Source organism: Tachyglossus aculeatus, chromosome 7, assembly GCF_015852505.1.
Source record: "Tachyglossus aculeatus isolate mTacAcu1 chromosome 7, mTacAcu1.pri, whole genome shotgun sequence".
NCBI classification, from domain to species: Eukaryota; Metazoa; Chordata; class Mammalia; order Monotremata; family Tachyglossidae; genus Tachyglossus; species Tachyglossus aculeatus.
In genome coordinates this window covers 35,684,586-35,701,669 of record NC_052072.1, presented here as the reverse complement: position 1 = coordinate 35,701,669, position 17,084 = coordinate 35,684,586, and the positions used below count along the sequence as shown (strand labels likewise).

The window sequence follows — 17,084 nt, the reverse complement described above, 5'->3', positions numbered from 1 at the left end:
ATTTATTAAGCGCTTACTATATGCAAAGCACAGTTCTAAGCACTGGGGAGGTGACAAGGTGATCAGGTTGTCCCACGGGGGGCTCACAGTCAATCCCCATTTTACAGATGAGGTAACTGAGGCCCAGAGAAGTGAAGTGACTTGTCCAAAGCCACACAGCTGACAACTGGCAGAGCCAGGATTTGAACCTACGACTACTGACTCCAAAGCCCGGGCTCTTTCCACGTAGCCACTCTGCTTAAGGGAGACAGACTCCAAAGTAAAGCATATATAGAAGGAAGAAGGAAAAGGATATTCGTACAGGAGTTGGTGCTTAAATAATAGGGTAGTGAGTAAGCTACGCATGGAAGTGCTACTGAGCACTGTGAGTACTCGAATACTTATGTGGTGCCTCTCAGCATACTGAGCAGGCAACAGGAAGAGGAGGCTATTAAGTGGCCTTGTGAAGAAAGCACAGGCCTGGGGGGAATCAAGGACCTGGGCTTTAATCACAGCTCTGCTACTTACTTGCTGTTTGACCTTGGGCAAATTAGGTACCTTCTCTTTGCCTCAGTTTCCTCATCTGTAAAACAGGGATTCCATTCTTGTCCTCCTTTTCCCTTAGACTGAGTCCCATGTGGGACACTCATCTGTAAAACAGGGATTCAATTCTTGTTCTCCTTTTCCCTTAGACTGAGTCCCATGGGGGACAAAGACTATATTTAATCTGATTATGTTGTATCAACCTGGCGCTTAATAGAGTGCCTGGCATATAGTAAGCACTTAACAAATACGATGACTATTGTCATTATGGAAGATTAGAGATTAATCAGGGGAGAGGCCTCTTGAAGGAGATGTGATTTCTGAGCCTGTTGTTGGGTAGGGACCGTCTCCATACGTTGCCGACTTGTACTTCCCAAGCGCTTAGTACAGTGCTCTGCACACAGCAGGCACTCAATAAATACGACTGAATGAATAAATGAGGGGCTTTGAAGAGAAAGAGATCCGTGGCCCATCCTATTTGAATGAACAGAAAGTACCAGGCAGTTTGGGAACTTCTACAGACAATGAGTAAGTTATCTTGAGAGCAATTAAGGATAACAATTGGGATGTAGTGGAAAACAAGTTCTTAAGTAAGAGGGATGAGACCTGATGTACAATGTTTAGGAATTTCTTCATCAATGCACGCATATGTAAAGTTCCAGCAATTGGTCTAACATTTCCAGCAATAAAGTGGAGAAGTGGTGCCTATAATGAATTTAATAATTTTACCTAAAATGGATGATCTCTGACTGGCAACAAAGAATATATCTTTAAGTCACATATAATAATAATGATAATAATAATGGCATTTGTTAAGCGCTTACTATGTGCCAAGCACCGTTCTAAGCGCTGGGGGGATACAAGGTGATGATGTTGTCCCACGTGGGGCTCACAGTCTTCACCCCCATTTTACCAATGAAGTAACTGAGGCCCAGAGAAGTTAAGTGACTTGCCCAAAGTCACACAGCTGACAAGTGGAGGAGACAGGATTAGAAATTTGACATCTGACTCCCAAGCCCGGGTAAGAGCAACGCTGCTCTTAACTTCAATCTGCCCTTCTCAACTGTAAACCCATTACAGGCAGGGAACATGTCTGCTAATTTTGTAGCATTGTACTCTCCCAAGCACTTAGTACAGTGTTCTGCACGTTTGGGCAAGTCACTTAATTCTCTGTGCCTCAGTGACCTCATTTGTAAAATGGGGATTAAGAATGTGAGCCCCGTGTGGGAAAACCTGATTACCTTATGTCTCCCCCAGCTCTTAGAACTTGGCACATAGTAAGCGCTTAACAAATGACGTCATTAATATTATTAGAAGTGCTCAATAAATATTAATCGATTGAAGAAGAAATGCAGAAGGACGTGTGGCTTTAAAATAGGTAAACTTTAAAACGACCCAGGGAAATTATAACCTATCAAAACATCTAGATACACCTTAATTAAAATATGGCCATAAAAATAAACCCACTTTTAGAATAAGTGGTAAGGCTCCGGGCAAGTTTTTTTTTTTAAATATGCCCTGCGCTTTGTTCCCTTTCAATGTGGGAGGGAAATTAAAAAATGCAGTGCTAAAGTTAACAAGTTTATCAATCAATCAATCGTATTTATTGAGCGCTTACTGTGTGCAGAGCACTGTACTAAGCACTTGGGAAGTACAAGTTGGGAACATATAGAGACAGTCCCTACCCAACGGCGGGCTCACGGTCTAGAAGGGGGAGACAGAGAACAAAACATATTAAAAATAAAATAAATAGGATGGTTGGAATAAAAAAATTAGGGGTTTCGATCTCTACTCTCTCCTGGACAGAGACCTTCAAAAGTTATTTTACTTCCAGTGTTCGTTCCTGGAGGCAAAAGATTTTCTCCATGGCCGTTTCGCCTGAGCAGCATGTTTAAAATTGGACATACGTGGGAATGGAGCTGACAGCACTGTTTCCTCTCAATTCCCCGAGCAGCAAAAGCCAATTTCCGCCTCAGTCTGCAAAACGATGGTACTTTTAGGGGATTTTTTCCCCCGCCCTCACAACTCAATCAATTAATCAATCGTATTTATTGAGCGCTTACTGTGTGCAGAGCACTGTACTAAGCGCCTGGGAAGTCCAAGTTGGCAACATATAGAGACAGTCCCTACCCAACAGTGGGCTCACAGTCTAAAAGGGGGAGACGGAGAACAAACCCAAACACACTTCCCTTCCCCACAGCACCTGTATATATGTATATAAGTTTATATAACCAAACACACCACATATATATGTATATATAACCAAACACACTGACGAAATAAAATAAGGGGAAACGAGAATGACAGCACCAGGTTAAACAGTACAGACGGAAGGGCCGTCTTGGCCGCGGTTTCAGAAGCACGTTGACCGGCAGGAAATTTGGGGAATTTCCTGGCTCCGAGTTCTTGGGGTCAAATGCTCCAAACTGCAAAATAGAGAAGTCTCGACATTTTCAACGACCGGGAACCCGAACCTTCTGGGAGAATCAAAAGGGAGGACCCACCATCTGGCCAGTTCAGAGCCAAAGGGAGTTTACTTTAAATCCAAGGTAAAACGAGAATCCCCCAGCCCACAGAATTTGGGAATAATGCACCCACCCACCCCCTCTTTTTGTCTCCCCCTTCTAGACTGTGAGCCCACTGTTGGGTAGGGACCGTCTCCATATGTTGCCAACTTGGACTTCCCAAGCGTTTAGTACAGTGCTCTAGAGGCACACACAGTAAGAGCTCAATAAATACGATTGAATGAATGAATGAATCAATCAATCAATCAATCGTATTTATTGAGTGCTTACTGAGCGCTTTATTGAGGGGAATGAATAGCCCCTCACTGCCTGGGGGTGGGGGGCTGTAGTAATAATAATAATAATAATCATGGTATGTATTAAGCGCTTACTATGTGCAAAGCACTGTTCTAAGCGCCGAGGAGGTTACAAGGTGATCAGGGTGTCCCACGGGGGGCTCCCAGTCTTAATCCCCATTTTACAGATGAGGTAACTGAGGCACAGAGAAGTGAAGGGACTCGCCCAGGGTCACACGGCTGACAAGCGAGAAGCAGCGTGGCTCAGTGGAAAGAGCCCAGGCTTTGGAGTCGGAGGTCATGGGTTCGAATCCCAGCTGCGCCACATGTCTGCTGTGTGGCCTTGGGCAAGGCACTTGACTTCGCCGAGCCTCAGTTACCTCACCTGTAAAATGGGGATTAAGATTGTGAGCCCCACGTGGGACAACTTGATCACCTTGTATCCCCACCAGCGCTTAGAACAGTGCTCTGCACATAGTAAGCGCTTAACAAATGCCATCATTATTATTATTATCATTAAGTGGCAGAGCGGAATTAGAACCCATTACCTCTGACTCCAAAGCCCGTGCTCTTTCCACTGAGCCACACTGCCTAGTTTAAGTTCTGCCCTACCACGATTGAATGAAAGTAGGGCGTAGTGGCAACAACCCGGGCTTGAGAGTCAGGAGGACGTGGGTTCTAATCCTACCTCCGCCGCTTATAATTATGGCATTTGTTAAGCGCTTATTCATTCAATTGTAGTTTCTGAGCGCTTACAATGTGCAGACCACTGTACTAAGCGCTTGGAAAGTACACTTTGCAGCGCTGATCAGTGGAAAGAGCCCGGGTTTGGGAGCCAGAGGTCATGGGTTCTAATCCCGGCTCTGCCAATTGTCGGCTGTGTTACTTTGGGCAAGTCACTTCACTTCTCTGTGCCTCAGTTACCTCATCTGGAAAATGGGGATTAAGACTGTGAGGCCCCCCATGGGACAACCTGATCACTTGTAACCTCCCCAGCACTTACAACAGTGCTTTGCACATAGTAAGCACTTAAAAATGCCATCATTATTATTATTATTATGGGTTCTAATCCCGGCTCTGCCACTTGTCAGCTGTGTGACCCTGGGCAAGTCACTTCACATCTCTGTGCCTCGGTTACCTCACCTATAAAATGAGGATTAAGACTGTGAACCCCACGTGGGACAACCTGATAACCTTGGCACAGTGCTTGGCACAAAGTAAGCGCTTAACAAATACCGTCATTATTATTATTACAACTCGGCAAATACAGACAATCTCTATCCAACATTCATTCAATCGTATTTATTGAGTGCTTACTGTGTGCAGAGCACTGTACTAAGCACTTGGCACTGTACTAAGCGGGCTCACATTCTAGAAGGGGGGAGACACACAACAAAACAAAACAGCCAGCTTACTATAATAACAATAATAATAATGATGGCATTTATTAAGCGCTTACTATGTGCAGAGCACTGTTCTAAGCGCCGGGGAGGTTACAAGGCGATCAGGTTGTCCCACAGGGGGTGCACAGTCTTAATCCCCATTTTACAGATGAGGTAACTGAGGCACAGAGAAGTGAAGTGGCTTGCCCCAAGTCACACAGCTGACAATTGGCGCAGCCAGGATTTGAACCCATGACCTCTGACTCCAAAGCCCAGGCTCTTTCCATTTCCACTGAGCCACGCTGCTTCTTCTAGACTGAGAGCCCGCTGTTGGGTAGGGGCTGTCTCTATATGTTGCCAACTTGTACTTCCCAAGCGCTTAGTACAGTGCTCTGCACACAGTAAGCGCTCAATAAATACGATTGATTGATTCTCTGTGTGCCAAGCACTGTTCTGAACGCTGGATCAAGGTCATCAGGTTGTCTCCCGTGGGGCTCCCAGTCTCAAGTCCCATTTTACAGTGGGGGGTAACTGAGGCACAGAGAAGTTAAGGGGCTTGCCCAAGTTCACAGACGAGTGGCGGAGCCAGGATTAGAACCCACATCCTCCCAAGCCCAGGCTCTTGCCACTAAGCCACACTGCTTCTCTGCTGGGTCGCCTTGAGCAAGTCGCTTCACTTCTCTGGGCCTCGGTTCCCCCATCTGTAAAATGGGGATTAATAATAATAATAATAATAATAATAATGGCATTTATTAAGCGCTTACTATGTGCAAAGCACCGTTCTAAGCGCTGGGGAGGTTACAAAGTGATCAGGTTGTCCCACAGGAGGCTCACAGTCTTAATCCCCATTTAACAGATGAGGTAACTGAGGCCCGGAGAAGTGAAGTGACTTGCCCAAAGTCACCCAGCTGACAATTGGCAGAGCTGGGATTTGAACCCATGACCTCGGACTCCAAAGCCCGCGCTCTTTCCATTGAGCCACGGACAGGGACTGTGTCCAACCCGATTTGCTTGTCATCACCCCGGCGCTTAGTACCGTGCCTGGCACATAGTAAGCGCTTAACAAATACCATCATCATTATTATTATTATTGTTATCTACCCTGGCGCTTAGAACAGTGCTTTGCACACAGGAAGCGCTTAACAAATGCCATCATCATTTACTCTATTTTATTACTGATGTGCATATATATATATATATATATATATATAATTCTATTTATCGATTCTGATGGCATTGATACCTGTCCACTGAGCCCGTTGTTGGGTAGCGACTGTCTCTATCTGTTGCTGAATTGTATTTTCCAAGCGCTTAGTCCAGTGCTCTACACACAGTAATCAATCAATCAATCAATCGTATGTATTGAGCGCTTACTGTGTGCAGAGCACTGTACTAAGCGCTTGGGAAGTCCAAGTTGGCAACATATAGAGAAGGTCCCTACCCAACAGTGGGCTCACAGTAAACGCTCAGGAAATACGATTAATGAATGAATTATTACTATTATTAAATAGGGTCGTTGTGAGGAGCAGCATAGAGAAGCAGCGTGGCTCAGTGGAAAGATCACGGGCTTGGGAGTCACAGGTCATGGGTTCTAATCCCGACTCTGCCATTTGTCAGCTGTGTGATCTTGGGCAAGTCACTTCTCTGTGCCTCAGTTCCCTCATCTGGAAAATGGGGATTAAAACTGTGAGCCCCCCGTGGGGCAACCCGATCGCCTTGTAACCTCCCCAGCGCTTAGAACAGTGCTTGGCACATAGTAAGCGCTTAATAAATGCCGTCATTAAATTAGTAGTAAGCACTTAACAAATACCAATCAATCAATCAATCAATCATATTTATTGGGCGCTTACTGTGTGCGGAGCACTGGACTAAACGCTTGGGAAGTCCCAGTTGGTGACATCTAGAGACGATCCCTACCCAACAGTGGGCTCACAGTCTAGAAGGGGGAGACGGAGAACAAAACCAAACATATTAACAAAATAAAATAGTTCCCTCATCTGGAAAATGGGGATCGGTGGAAAGAGCCCGGGCTTTGGAGTCCGAGGTCACGGGTTCAAATCCCTGCTCTGCCACTTGTCGGCTGGGTGACTTTGGGCAAGTCACCTCACTTCTCTGCACCTCAGTTCCCTCATCTGGAAAATGGGGATCAGTGGAAAGAGCCCGGGCTTTGGAGTCCGAGGTCACGGCTTCAAATCCCGGCTCTGCCACTTGTCGGCTGGGTGACTTTGGGCAAGTCACCTCACTTCCCTGCGCCTCAGTTCCCTCATCTGGAAAATGGGGATCGGTGGAAAGAGCCCGGTTTGGAGTCCGAGGTCACGGCTTCAAATCCCGGCTCTGCCGCTTGTCGGCTGGGTGACTTTGGGCAAGTCACCTCACTTCTCTGCGCCTCAGTTCCCTCATCTGGAAAATGGGGATCGGTGGAAAGAGCCCGGGCTTTGGAGTCGGAGGTCATGGCTTCAAATCCCGGCTCTGCCGCTTGTCGGCTGGGTGACTTTGGGCAAGTCACCTCGCTTCTCTGCGCCTCAGTTCCCTCATCTGGAAAATGGGGATGAAGACTGCGGGGCCCCCCATGGGACAACCTGATTACTCTGTATCCTCCCCAGCGCTTAGAACAGTTCTTTTAGACTGCGAGCCCACTGTTGGGTAGGGACTGTCTCTATATGTTGCCAACTTGGACTTCCCAAGCGCTTAGTACAGTGCTCTGCACACAGTAAGCGCTCAATAAGTACGATTGATTGATTCCTTTGCGCATAGTAAGCGCTTAATAAATGCTATTATTATTATTATTATTATTATTATTATTCCTCTCAGGGCCACGGCCTCCTGGCTCCCCTCAGGGCCGTGTTGGGCCTCAGGGAAACCGTTGTCCGCCCTCCCCCGCCGCCATGTTCCCTGTCAAGCTCTTCCGACCCCACTGTTGGGTAGGGGCCGTCTCTATGTGTTGCCGACTTGTCCTTCCCAAGCGCTTAGTACAGTGCTCCGCACACAGTAAGCGCTCAATAAATACGATTGATTGATTGATTTACCTGGTCCCAGACTCGGCCCTCCGCCCCGTTAAAGTGGTCCAGCCTCTGCTGGAACCATTGCTCGCTCGGGCCCGAGGCCAGAGGGGCCGGAAACGCCCTGAACCGTCTGGAGAAAAGGGTCCAGCCAAGGGGGCAGAAGGCCGCCATTAGCAGCAACAACAACTGCCTCAGGCCCCGCTGAGGGGCCATGACGGGTCCTGAGGGCGGCCGGCCCGTGACGCCCTGTCCCCTCCCTCTTTGACATTCGAGTCACGCGGGCGGGCCTTGGGGGACGTCCAAACAGTCATTCAATCGTACTTATTGAGCGGCCATTGGGCGCGCAGCCCTGTGGTACTGGGGGGCGAGGGGGAAAGGGGAGCCTGAGGGACAGTCAGTCAGTTATTCAATCGTATCAATCGTATTTATTGAGCGCTTACTGTGTGCTAAAGCGCTGGACTGTGAGCCCACTGTTAGGGACTGTCTCTATATGTTGCCAACTTGTACTTATATGTCGCAGAGCACTGTACTAAGCGCTTGGGAAGTCCAAGTTGGCAACATATAGAGACAGTCCCTACCCAACAGTGGGCTCACAGTCCAGCGCTCTGCACACAGTAAGCGCTCAATAAATACGATTGATTGATTGGACTAAGCGCTTGGGAAGTACAAGTCGGCCACACAACTTATTGTGTTGCGTTGCACAAGTCGGCAACTATTTATTGAGCGGCCACTGGGTGCACAGCCCTGTGTCCCAGACTGAGCCCCTTCCTTCCTCTCCCCCTCGTCCCCCTCTCCATCCCTCTCATCTTACCTCCTTCCCTTCCCCACGGCACCTGTATATGTGTATATATGTTTGTACATATTTATTACTCTATTTATTTTACTTGTACATATCTATTCTATTTTATTTTGTTAGTATCAATCAATCGTATTTATTGAGCGCTTACTGTGTGCAGAGCACTGGACTAAGCGCTTGGGAAATACAAGGTGGCAAATCTGTCTCCCCCTTCTAGACTGTGAGCCCGCTGTTGGGTAGGGACCGTCTCTGTATGTTGCCAACTTGGACTTCCCAAGCGCTTAGTACAGTGCTTTGCACACAGTAAGCGCTCAATAAATACGATTGATTGATTGATTGATTGATTGATTGGACTAAGCGCTTGGGAAGTCCAAGTCGGCAACACAACTTATTGTGTTGGGTTGCACAAGTCGGCAACAATTTATTGAGTGGCTACTGGGTGCACAGCCCTGTGTCCCAGACTGAGCCCCTTCCTTCCTCTCCCCCTCACCCCCCTCTCCATCCCCCTCATCTTACCTCCTTCCCTTCCCCACGGCACCTGTATATATGTTTGTACATAATAATAATAATAATAATGGCATTTATTAAGCGCTTACTATGTACAAAGCACTGTTCTAAGCGCTGGGGAGGTTACAAGGTGATCAGGTTGTCCCACGCGGGGCTCACAGTCTTCATCCCCATTTTACAGATGAGGTAACTGAGGCACAGAGAAGTGAAGTGACCTGCACAAAGTCACACAGCTGACAACTGGCGGAGCCGGGATTTGAACCCACGACCTCTGACTCCAAAGCCCGGGATCTTTTCTACTGAGCCATGCTGCTTCTCTAAGCCTCCACATTTATTACTCTATTTATTTATTTTACTTGTTCATATCTATTCTCTTTATTTTATTTTGTTAGTATGTTTGGTTTTGTTCTCTGTCTCCCCCTTCTCGACTGTGAGCCCACTGTTGGGTAGGGGCCGTCTCTATATGTTGCCAACTTGTACTTCCCAAGCGCTTAGTACAGTGCTCTGCACACAGTAAGCGCTCAATAAATACGATTGATTGATTGATTATCTATATGTTGCCAACTTGTACTTCCCAAGCGCTTAGTACAGTGCTCTGCACACAGTAAGCGCTCAATAAATACGATTGATTGATTGATTGAGCGGCTATTGGGTGCACAGCCCTGTGTTAATGGGGGGCGAGGGGGAAAGGGGAGCCTGAGGGACAGTCAGTCAGTTATTCAATCGTATTTATTGAGCGGCTACTGGGTGCACACCCCTGTGTCCCAGACTGAGCCCCTTCCTTCCTCTCCCCCTCGTCCCCCTCTCCATCCCTCTCATCTTACCTCCTTACCTTCCCCACAGCACCTGTATATATGTATATATGTTTGTACATATTTATTACTCTATTTATTTTTCTTGTACATATCTATTCTATTTATTTTATTTTGTTAGTATGTTTGGTTTTGTTCTCTGTCTCCCCCTTCTAGACTGTGAGCCCCCTGTTGGGTAGGGACTGTCTCTATATGTTGCCAACTTGGACTTCCCAAGCGCTTGGTACAGTGCTCTGCACACAGTAAGCGCTCAATAAATACGATTGATTGATTGACTGAGCGGCTATTAGGTGCACAGCCCTGTGTGAATGGGGGGGCGAGGGGGAAAGGGGAACTGGGGAGAGCCTGAGGGTCGTCCCCCTCTCCATCCTCCCTCCTTCCCTTCCCCACGGCACCTGTATATATGTATATAAGTTTGTACATATTTATTACTCTATTTATTGATTTATTTTACTTGTACATATCTATTCTATTTATTTTATTTTGTTAGTATGTTTGGTTTTGTTCTCTGTCTCCCCCTTCTAGACTGTGAGCTCGCTGTTGGGTAGGGACCGTCTCTCTATGTTGCCAACTTGGGCTTCCCAAGCGCTTAGTACAGTGCTCTGCACACAGTAAGCGCTCAGTAAATATGATTGATGATGATCTTACCTCCTTCCCTTCCCCACAGCACCTGTATATATGTATATGTTTGTACATATTTATTACTCTATTTATTTATTTTACTTGTACATATCTATTCTATTTATTTTATTTTGTTAGTATGTTTGGTTTTGTTCTCTGTCTCCCCCTTCTAGACTGTGAGCCCCCTGTTGGGTAGGGACCGTCTCTATATGTTGCCAACTTGGACTTCCCAAGCGCTTAGTACAGTGCTCTGCACACAGTAATTGCTCAATAAATACGATTGATTGATTGATTGATTTGTTCTCTGTCTCCCCCTTCTAGACTGTGAGCCCCCTGTTGGGTAGGGACTGTCTCTATATGTTGCCAACTTGTCCTTCCCAAGCGCTTAGTCCAGTGCTCTGCACACAGTAAGCTCTCAATAAATACGATTGATTGATTGATTTTTTTCTCTGTCTCCCCCTTCTAGACTGTGAACCCACTGTTGGGTAGGGACTGTACATGTTGCCAACTTGGACTTCCCAAGCGCTTAGTACAGTGCTCTGCACACAGTAAGCGCTCAGTAAATACGATTGATTGATTTATTGAGCGGCTATTGGGTGCACAGCCCTGTGTTAATGGGGGGCGAGGGGGAAAGCTAGCTCTCTTCCTCCCTTCAAGGCCCTGCTGAGAGCTCACCTCCTCCAGGAGGCCTTCCCTGACTGAGCCCCTTCCTTCCTCTCCCCCTCCCCCCTCTCCAACCCCCCATCTTACCTCCTTCCCTTCCCCACAGCACCTGTCTATATGTATATATGGTTGTACATATTTATTACTCTATTTATTTATTTTACTTGTACATATCTATCCTATTTATTTTATTTTGTTAGTATGTTTGGTTTTGTTCTCTGTCTCCCCCTTTTAGACTGTGAGCCCACTGTTGGGTAGGGACTGGCTCTATAGGTTGCCAATTTGGACTTCCCAAGCGCTTAGTACAGTGCTCTGCACATAGTAAGCGCTCAATAAATACGATTGATGATGATGATTGATGATGAAAGGGGAACTGGGGCGAGCCTGAGGGACATTCAGTCAGTCAGCTATTAAATCGTATTTATTGAGCGACTACTGGGTGCACAGCACAGTGTTAATGGGGGGCGAGCCTGAGGGACATTCAGTTAGTTATTCAATAGTATTTATTGAGCGCCTAATGGGTGCACAGCACAGTCTTAATGGGGGACGAAGGCGAGGAAAAAAAGGACAGGCCTCCTGAGGTAAAAAAAAAAAAAAAAAAAAAAAAAAAAAAAAATGGCGGGAGGGGAGGGAGCAGAGGAAGGCGGGACCCCACTCGGCCGTTCAACGGCTTCTGGGAGCGGGACGGCCTCTCATTGGTGGCCGCGCCTGTCAATCACGCCTTGCTGCGCCCCCCGCCCCTGCGCATGCGCGGTCGGGCTCGGCGGCCTACCCGAGCGCAGTTGTTCTCGTCATGGCGGGCGACGGGGGAGGCGGGGAATCGATCAATCAATCAATCCTATTTATTGAACGCTTACTGTGTGCAGAGCACTGGACTAAGCGCTTGGGAAGGACAAGTTGGCAACATAGAGGGACGGTCCCTACCCAACAGTGGGCTCACAGTCTAGAAGGGGGAGACAGAGCACAAAATCAAACATATTAACAAAATAAAATAAATTGAATAGATATGTACAAGTAAAATAAATAAATAAATAGAGTAATAGATCCGTACAAACATATATACAGGTGCTGTGGGGAAGGGAAGGACGGAAGGCCGGGGGAAGGAGGGGGCTCACTGTCAATCAATCGTATTTATTGAGCGCTTACTGTGTGCAGAGCACTGTACTAAGCGCTTGGGAAGTACAAGTTGGCAACATACAGAGACAGTCCCTACCCAACAGTGGGCTCACAGTCTAGAAGGGGGAGACGGACAACAAAACCAAACATATTAACAAAATTAAATAGAATCAATCAATCAATCAATCGTATTTATTCATCATCATCATCAATCGTATTCATTGAGCGCTTACTATGTGAAGAGCGCTGTACTAAGCGCTTGGGAAGGACAAGTTGGCAACATAGAGAGACGGTCCCTACCCAACAGTGGGCTCACAGTCTAGAAGGGGGAGACGGACAACAAAACCAAACACATTAACAAAATTAAATAGAATCAATCAATCAATCAATCAATCGTATTTATTCATCATCATCATCAATCGTATTGAGCGCTTACTGTGTGCAGAGCACTGTACTAAGCGCTTGGGAAGGACAAGTTGGCAACATAGAGAGACGGTCCCTACCCAACAGGGGGCTCACAGTCAAGAAGGGGGAGACAGAGAACAAAACCAAACATATTAACAAAATAAAATACATTGAATAGATATGTACAAGTAAAATAAATAAATAAATAGAGTAATAAATACATACAAACATATATACATATAGACAGGTGCTGTGGGGAAGGGAAGGAGGTAAAGCGGGGGGGATGGAGAGGGGGACGAGGGGGAGAGGAAGGAGGGGGCTCACTGTCAATCAATCAATCGTATTTATTGAGCGCTTACTGTGTGCAGAGCACTGTACTAAGCGCTTGGGAAGTTTAGAACCCACGACCTCCCACTCCTAAGCCCGGGCTCTTTCCACTAAGCCACGCTGTTTCGCTATAGGATGTGCTTATAGCTATAATTCTATTCGTTCATTCACTCGTATTTATTGAGCGTTTACTGTGTGCAGAGCACTGTACTAAGCGCTTGGGAAGTATTCTGATGGCATTGACACCTGTCTACATGTTTTGTTGTCTGTCTCCCCCTTATAGACTGTGAGCCCGTTGCTGGATAGGGACCGTCTCTATATGTGGCCGATTTGTACTTCCCAAGCGCTTAGTACAGTGCTCTGCACACAGTAAAGCACTCGATAAATACGATTGACTGAATGAATAATGAATGAATACCAACTCAGATTGTGCTCGCCCGTGCTCTTAGTACAGTGCTCTACACACAGTAAGCGCTCAATAAACACCATTGATGGACCAATTCCATAAAATTTTAGAAATAATAATAATAATGGCATTTATTAAGCGCTTACTATGTGCAAAGCATTCATTCATTCATTCAATCGTATTTATTGAGCGCTTACTGTGTGCAGAGCACTATACTAAGCGCTTGGGAAGTCCAAGTTGGCAACATCTAGAGACAGTCCCAACCTAACAGCGGGCTCACAGTCTAGAAGGGGGAGACAGACCACAAAACAGAACATATTAACAAAATAAAATAAATAGAATAAATATGTACAAATAAAATAAATAAATAAATAGAGTAATAAATACGTACATTCATTCATTCAATCGTATTTATCTCCCCCTTTTAGACTGTTGGGTAGGGACTGTCTCTATATGTTGCCAACTTGTACTTCCCAAGCGCTTAGTACAGTGCCCTGCACACAGTAAGTGCTCAATAAATACAATTGATTGATTGATTGAGTGACTGATTGATTGATTGAGCGCTTACTGTGTGCAGAGCACTGTACTAAGCGCTTGGGAAGTCCAAGTTGGCAACATATAGAGACGGTCCCTACCCAACAGCGGGCTTGCAGTCTAGAACGTACAAACATATATACACATATATGGGTGCTGTTCTAAGCGCTGGGGAGGTCACAAGGTGATCAGGTTGTCCCACGGGGGGCTCACAGTCTTCATCCCCATTTTCCAGATGAGGGAACTGAGGCCCAGAGAAGTTAAAAGACTTGCCCGAAGTCACACAGCTGACAATTGGCGGAGTCGGGATTTGAACCCATGCCCTCTGACTCCAAAGCCCGGGCTCTTTCCCCTGAGCCACGCTGCTTCTCCAGAAAAGTATCAGCATACCATATAAAATAAAATATAGCATTCTAATATAGAATTAGAACACAATATTCTAGAAAATATTAGAACACCAGACTAGGATTCTTCGGGAAATGCTGTTTCTGATCAGAAGATGGAGGTAGAGTCTTTTTTAGGAACTGGTTTTGGACGCCGCGTTGGATGATAATTTTGAAAGTTTGCAGACAACAGATGGTGCAGAAAATAAGGGGGGGAAAGGGAGGGAGAAGAGAGAGGGGAGGAAGGAGGTAGAGTTGGGGCTAATTTTGCATTCAAAACTTGAATTGATTGATCAATTCTTTAGATTCTTTGTTTATGGTATTTGCTAAGCACTTACTATGCGCCAGGCACTGTACTAAGCGCCAGGGTAGATACAAGATAACCAGTTTGGACACAGTCCCTGTCCCTCATGGGGCTCACAGTCTTAATCCTCATTTACAGATGAGGCAGCTGAGGCTCAGAGAAGTGAAATGACTTGTCCAAGGTCACAGGGCAGACATGAGAAGCAGCACGGCTCCGTGGAAAGAGCCCGGGCTTTGGAGTCAGCGGTCATGGGTTCAAATCCCGGCTCCGCCAATTGTCAGCTGGGTGACTTTGGTTAAGTCATTTCACTTCTCTGGCCTCAGTTCCCTCATCTGTAAAATGGGGGTTAAGACTGTGAGCCCCCCGTGGGACAACCTGATCACCTTGTAACCTCCCCAGCGCTTGGAACAGTGCTTTGCATATAGTAAGCGCTTAATAAATGCCATCATATTATTATTATTATAAGTGGTGGAGTGGGATTAGAACCCAGGTCCTCTGGCTCCGAAATCCAGGCTCTTCCCACTAAGCCCAAACTTTTAGACTGTGAGCTCGCTGTTGGGTAGGGACTGTCTCTACATGTTGCCAACTTGGACTTCCCAAGCGCTTAGTACAGTGCTATGCACACAGTAAGCGCTCAATAAATATGATTGATTGATTGATTAAGCCACGCTGCTTGTCTTTGGGGCCCCACTGGATGAACGAAGTTGCCCGGAAATGTAAGAAGACTGGTCTCTGTCCTAAAGGAGTTTATAATCGCTCAGGAGGAACTGACATGGAGCATATTCATGAGATTTTAAATAACCTAGGGGTTTTTCTATCCCCTGCAGCTTTCTAGATTGTGAACTAGTGGTGGGCAGGGAATTCATTAATTCATTCATTCAATCGTATTTATTGAGCGCTTACCGTGTGCAGAGCACTGTACTAAGCGCTTGGGAAGTACAAGTTGGGAATGTGTCTTATGTTGTTGTGTTAATAATAATAATAATAATAATAATAATGGCATTTGTTAAGCGCTTACTATGTGCAGAGCACTGTTCTAAGCGCTTGGGAAGTACAAGTTGGGAATGTGTCTATTATGTTGTTGTGTTGTTAATAATAATAATAATAATGGCATTCGTTAAGCGCTTAGTATGTGCAGAGCACTGTTCTAAGCGCTGGGGGGGTTACAAGATGATCAAGTTGTCCCACTTGGGGCTCACAGTCTTAATCCCCATTTTACAGATGAGGTAACTGAGGCTCAGAGAAGTTAAGTGACTTGCCCAAGGTCACAGCAGACATTCACCTCCTCCAGGAGGCCTTCCCAGACTGAGCCCCCTCCTTCCTCTCCCCCTCCTCCCCCTCTCCATCCCCCGCCTTACCTCCTTCCCCTCCCCACAGCACCTGTATATATGTATATGTGTTTGTATATATTTATTACTCTTTATTTTACTTGTACATATCTATTCTATTTATTTTATTTTGTTAATATGTTTGGTTTTGTTCTCTGTCTCCCCCTTCTAGACTGTGAGCCCGCTGTTGGGTAGGGACCGTCTCTCTATGTTGCCAACTTGGACTTCCCAAGCGCTTAGTCCAGTGCTCCGCACACAGTAAGCGCTCAATAAATACGATTGAATGAATGAATGGATGTGGTGGAGTCGGGATTCGAACCCATGACCTCTGACTCCAAAGCCCGGGCTCTTTCCACTGAGCCACGCTGCTCCTCCTTGTTCCCTCCCCAGCACTCTTTGCACACCATAAGCGCCCAATAAAGACGAGTGAACGATTGAATGAATTCTTCCTTACACACTTCTGGGTGAATATTAATTCATTCATTCACTCGAGCGCTTACTGTGTGCAGAGCACTGTACTAAGCGCTTGGGAAGTGCAAATCGGCAACATCTAGAGACGGTCCCTACCCAACAACGGGCTCACAGGCTAGAAAGGGGAGACAGACAACAAAACAAAACAAGTAGACAGATGCATATGGTATTTGCTATCTACTCATCAATTAATCAATCAATCAATCATATTTATTGAGCGCTTACTGTGTGCAGAGCACTGTACTAAGCGCTTGGGAAGGACAAGTTGGCAACATATAGAGACAGTCCCTACCCAACAGTGAGCTGGTGTATCTATGCTTACTTTTTCATTTACTGTGCACTGTTTGCCTCACTGATCTCCCCCATTAGACCCTTAGCTCCGTAATAATCATCAATCGTATTTATTGAGCGCTTACTGTGTGCGGAGCACTGTACTAAGCGCTTGGGAAGTACAAGTTGGCAACACATAGAGACGGTCCCTACCCAACAGTGGGCTCACAGTCTAAAAGTAATAATGATAGTATTTGTTAAGCGCTTACTATGTGCAAAGCACTGTTTTAAGCGCTGGGGCGGTTCCAAGGTGATCAGGTTGTCCCACGGGGGGCTCACAGTTTTCATCCCCATTTTACAAGTGAGGGAACTGAGGCCCAGAGAAGTGAAGTGACTTGCCCAAGGTCACCCAGCTGACAGCTGGCGGAGTCGGGA

General features: G+C 46.3%; 1 protein-coding gene across 1 annotated transcript in view; it reads right to left on the bottom strand.

Moving 5' to 3' along the window:
- The window catches only part of PRSS16 (serine protease 16), a 52,010-nt gene extending 44,067 nt beyond the window's left edge, over positions 1–7,943 (bottom strand). Inside the window, exon 1 of the mRNA XM_038749648.1 lies at positions 7,731–7,943. Within this exon, the coding sequence (XP_038605576.1) occupies positions 7,731–7,919 (189 nt within the window). The 5' untranslated portion in view covers positions 7,920–7,943. The remainder of the gene's footprint in view (positions 1–7,730) is intronic.
- Positions 7,944–17,084: the final 9,141 nt, after the last annotated feature.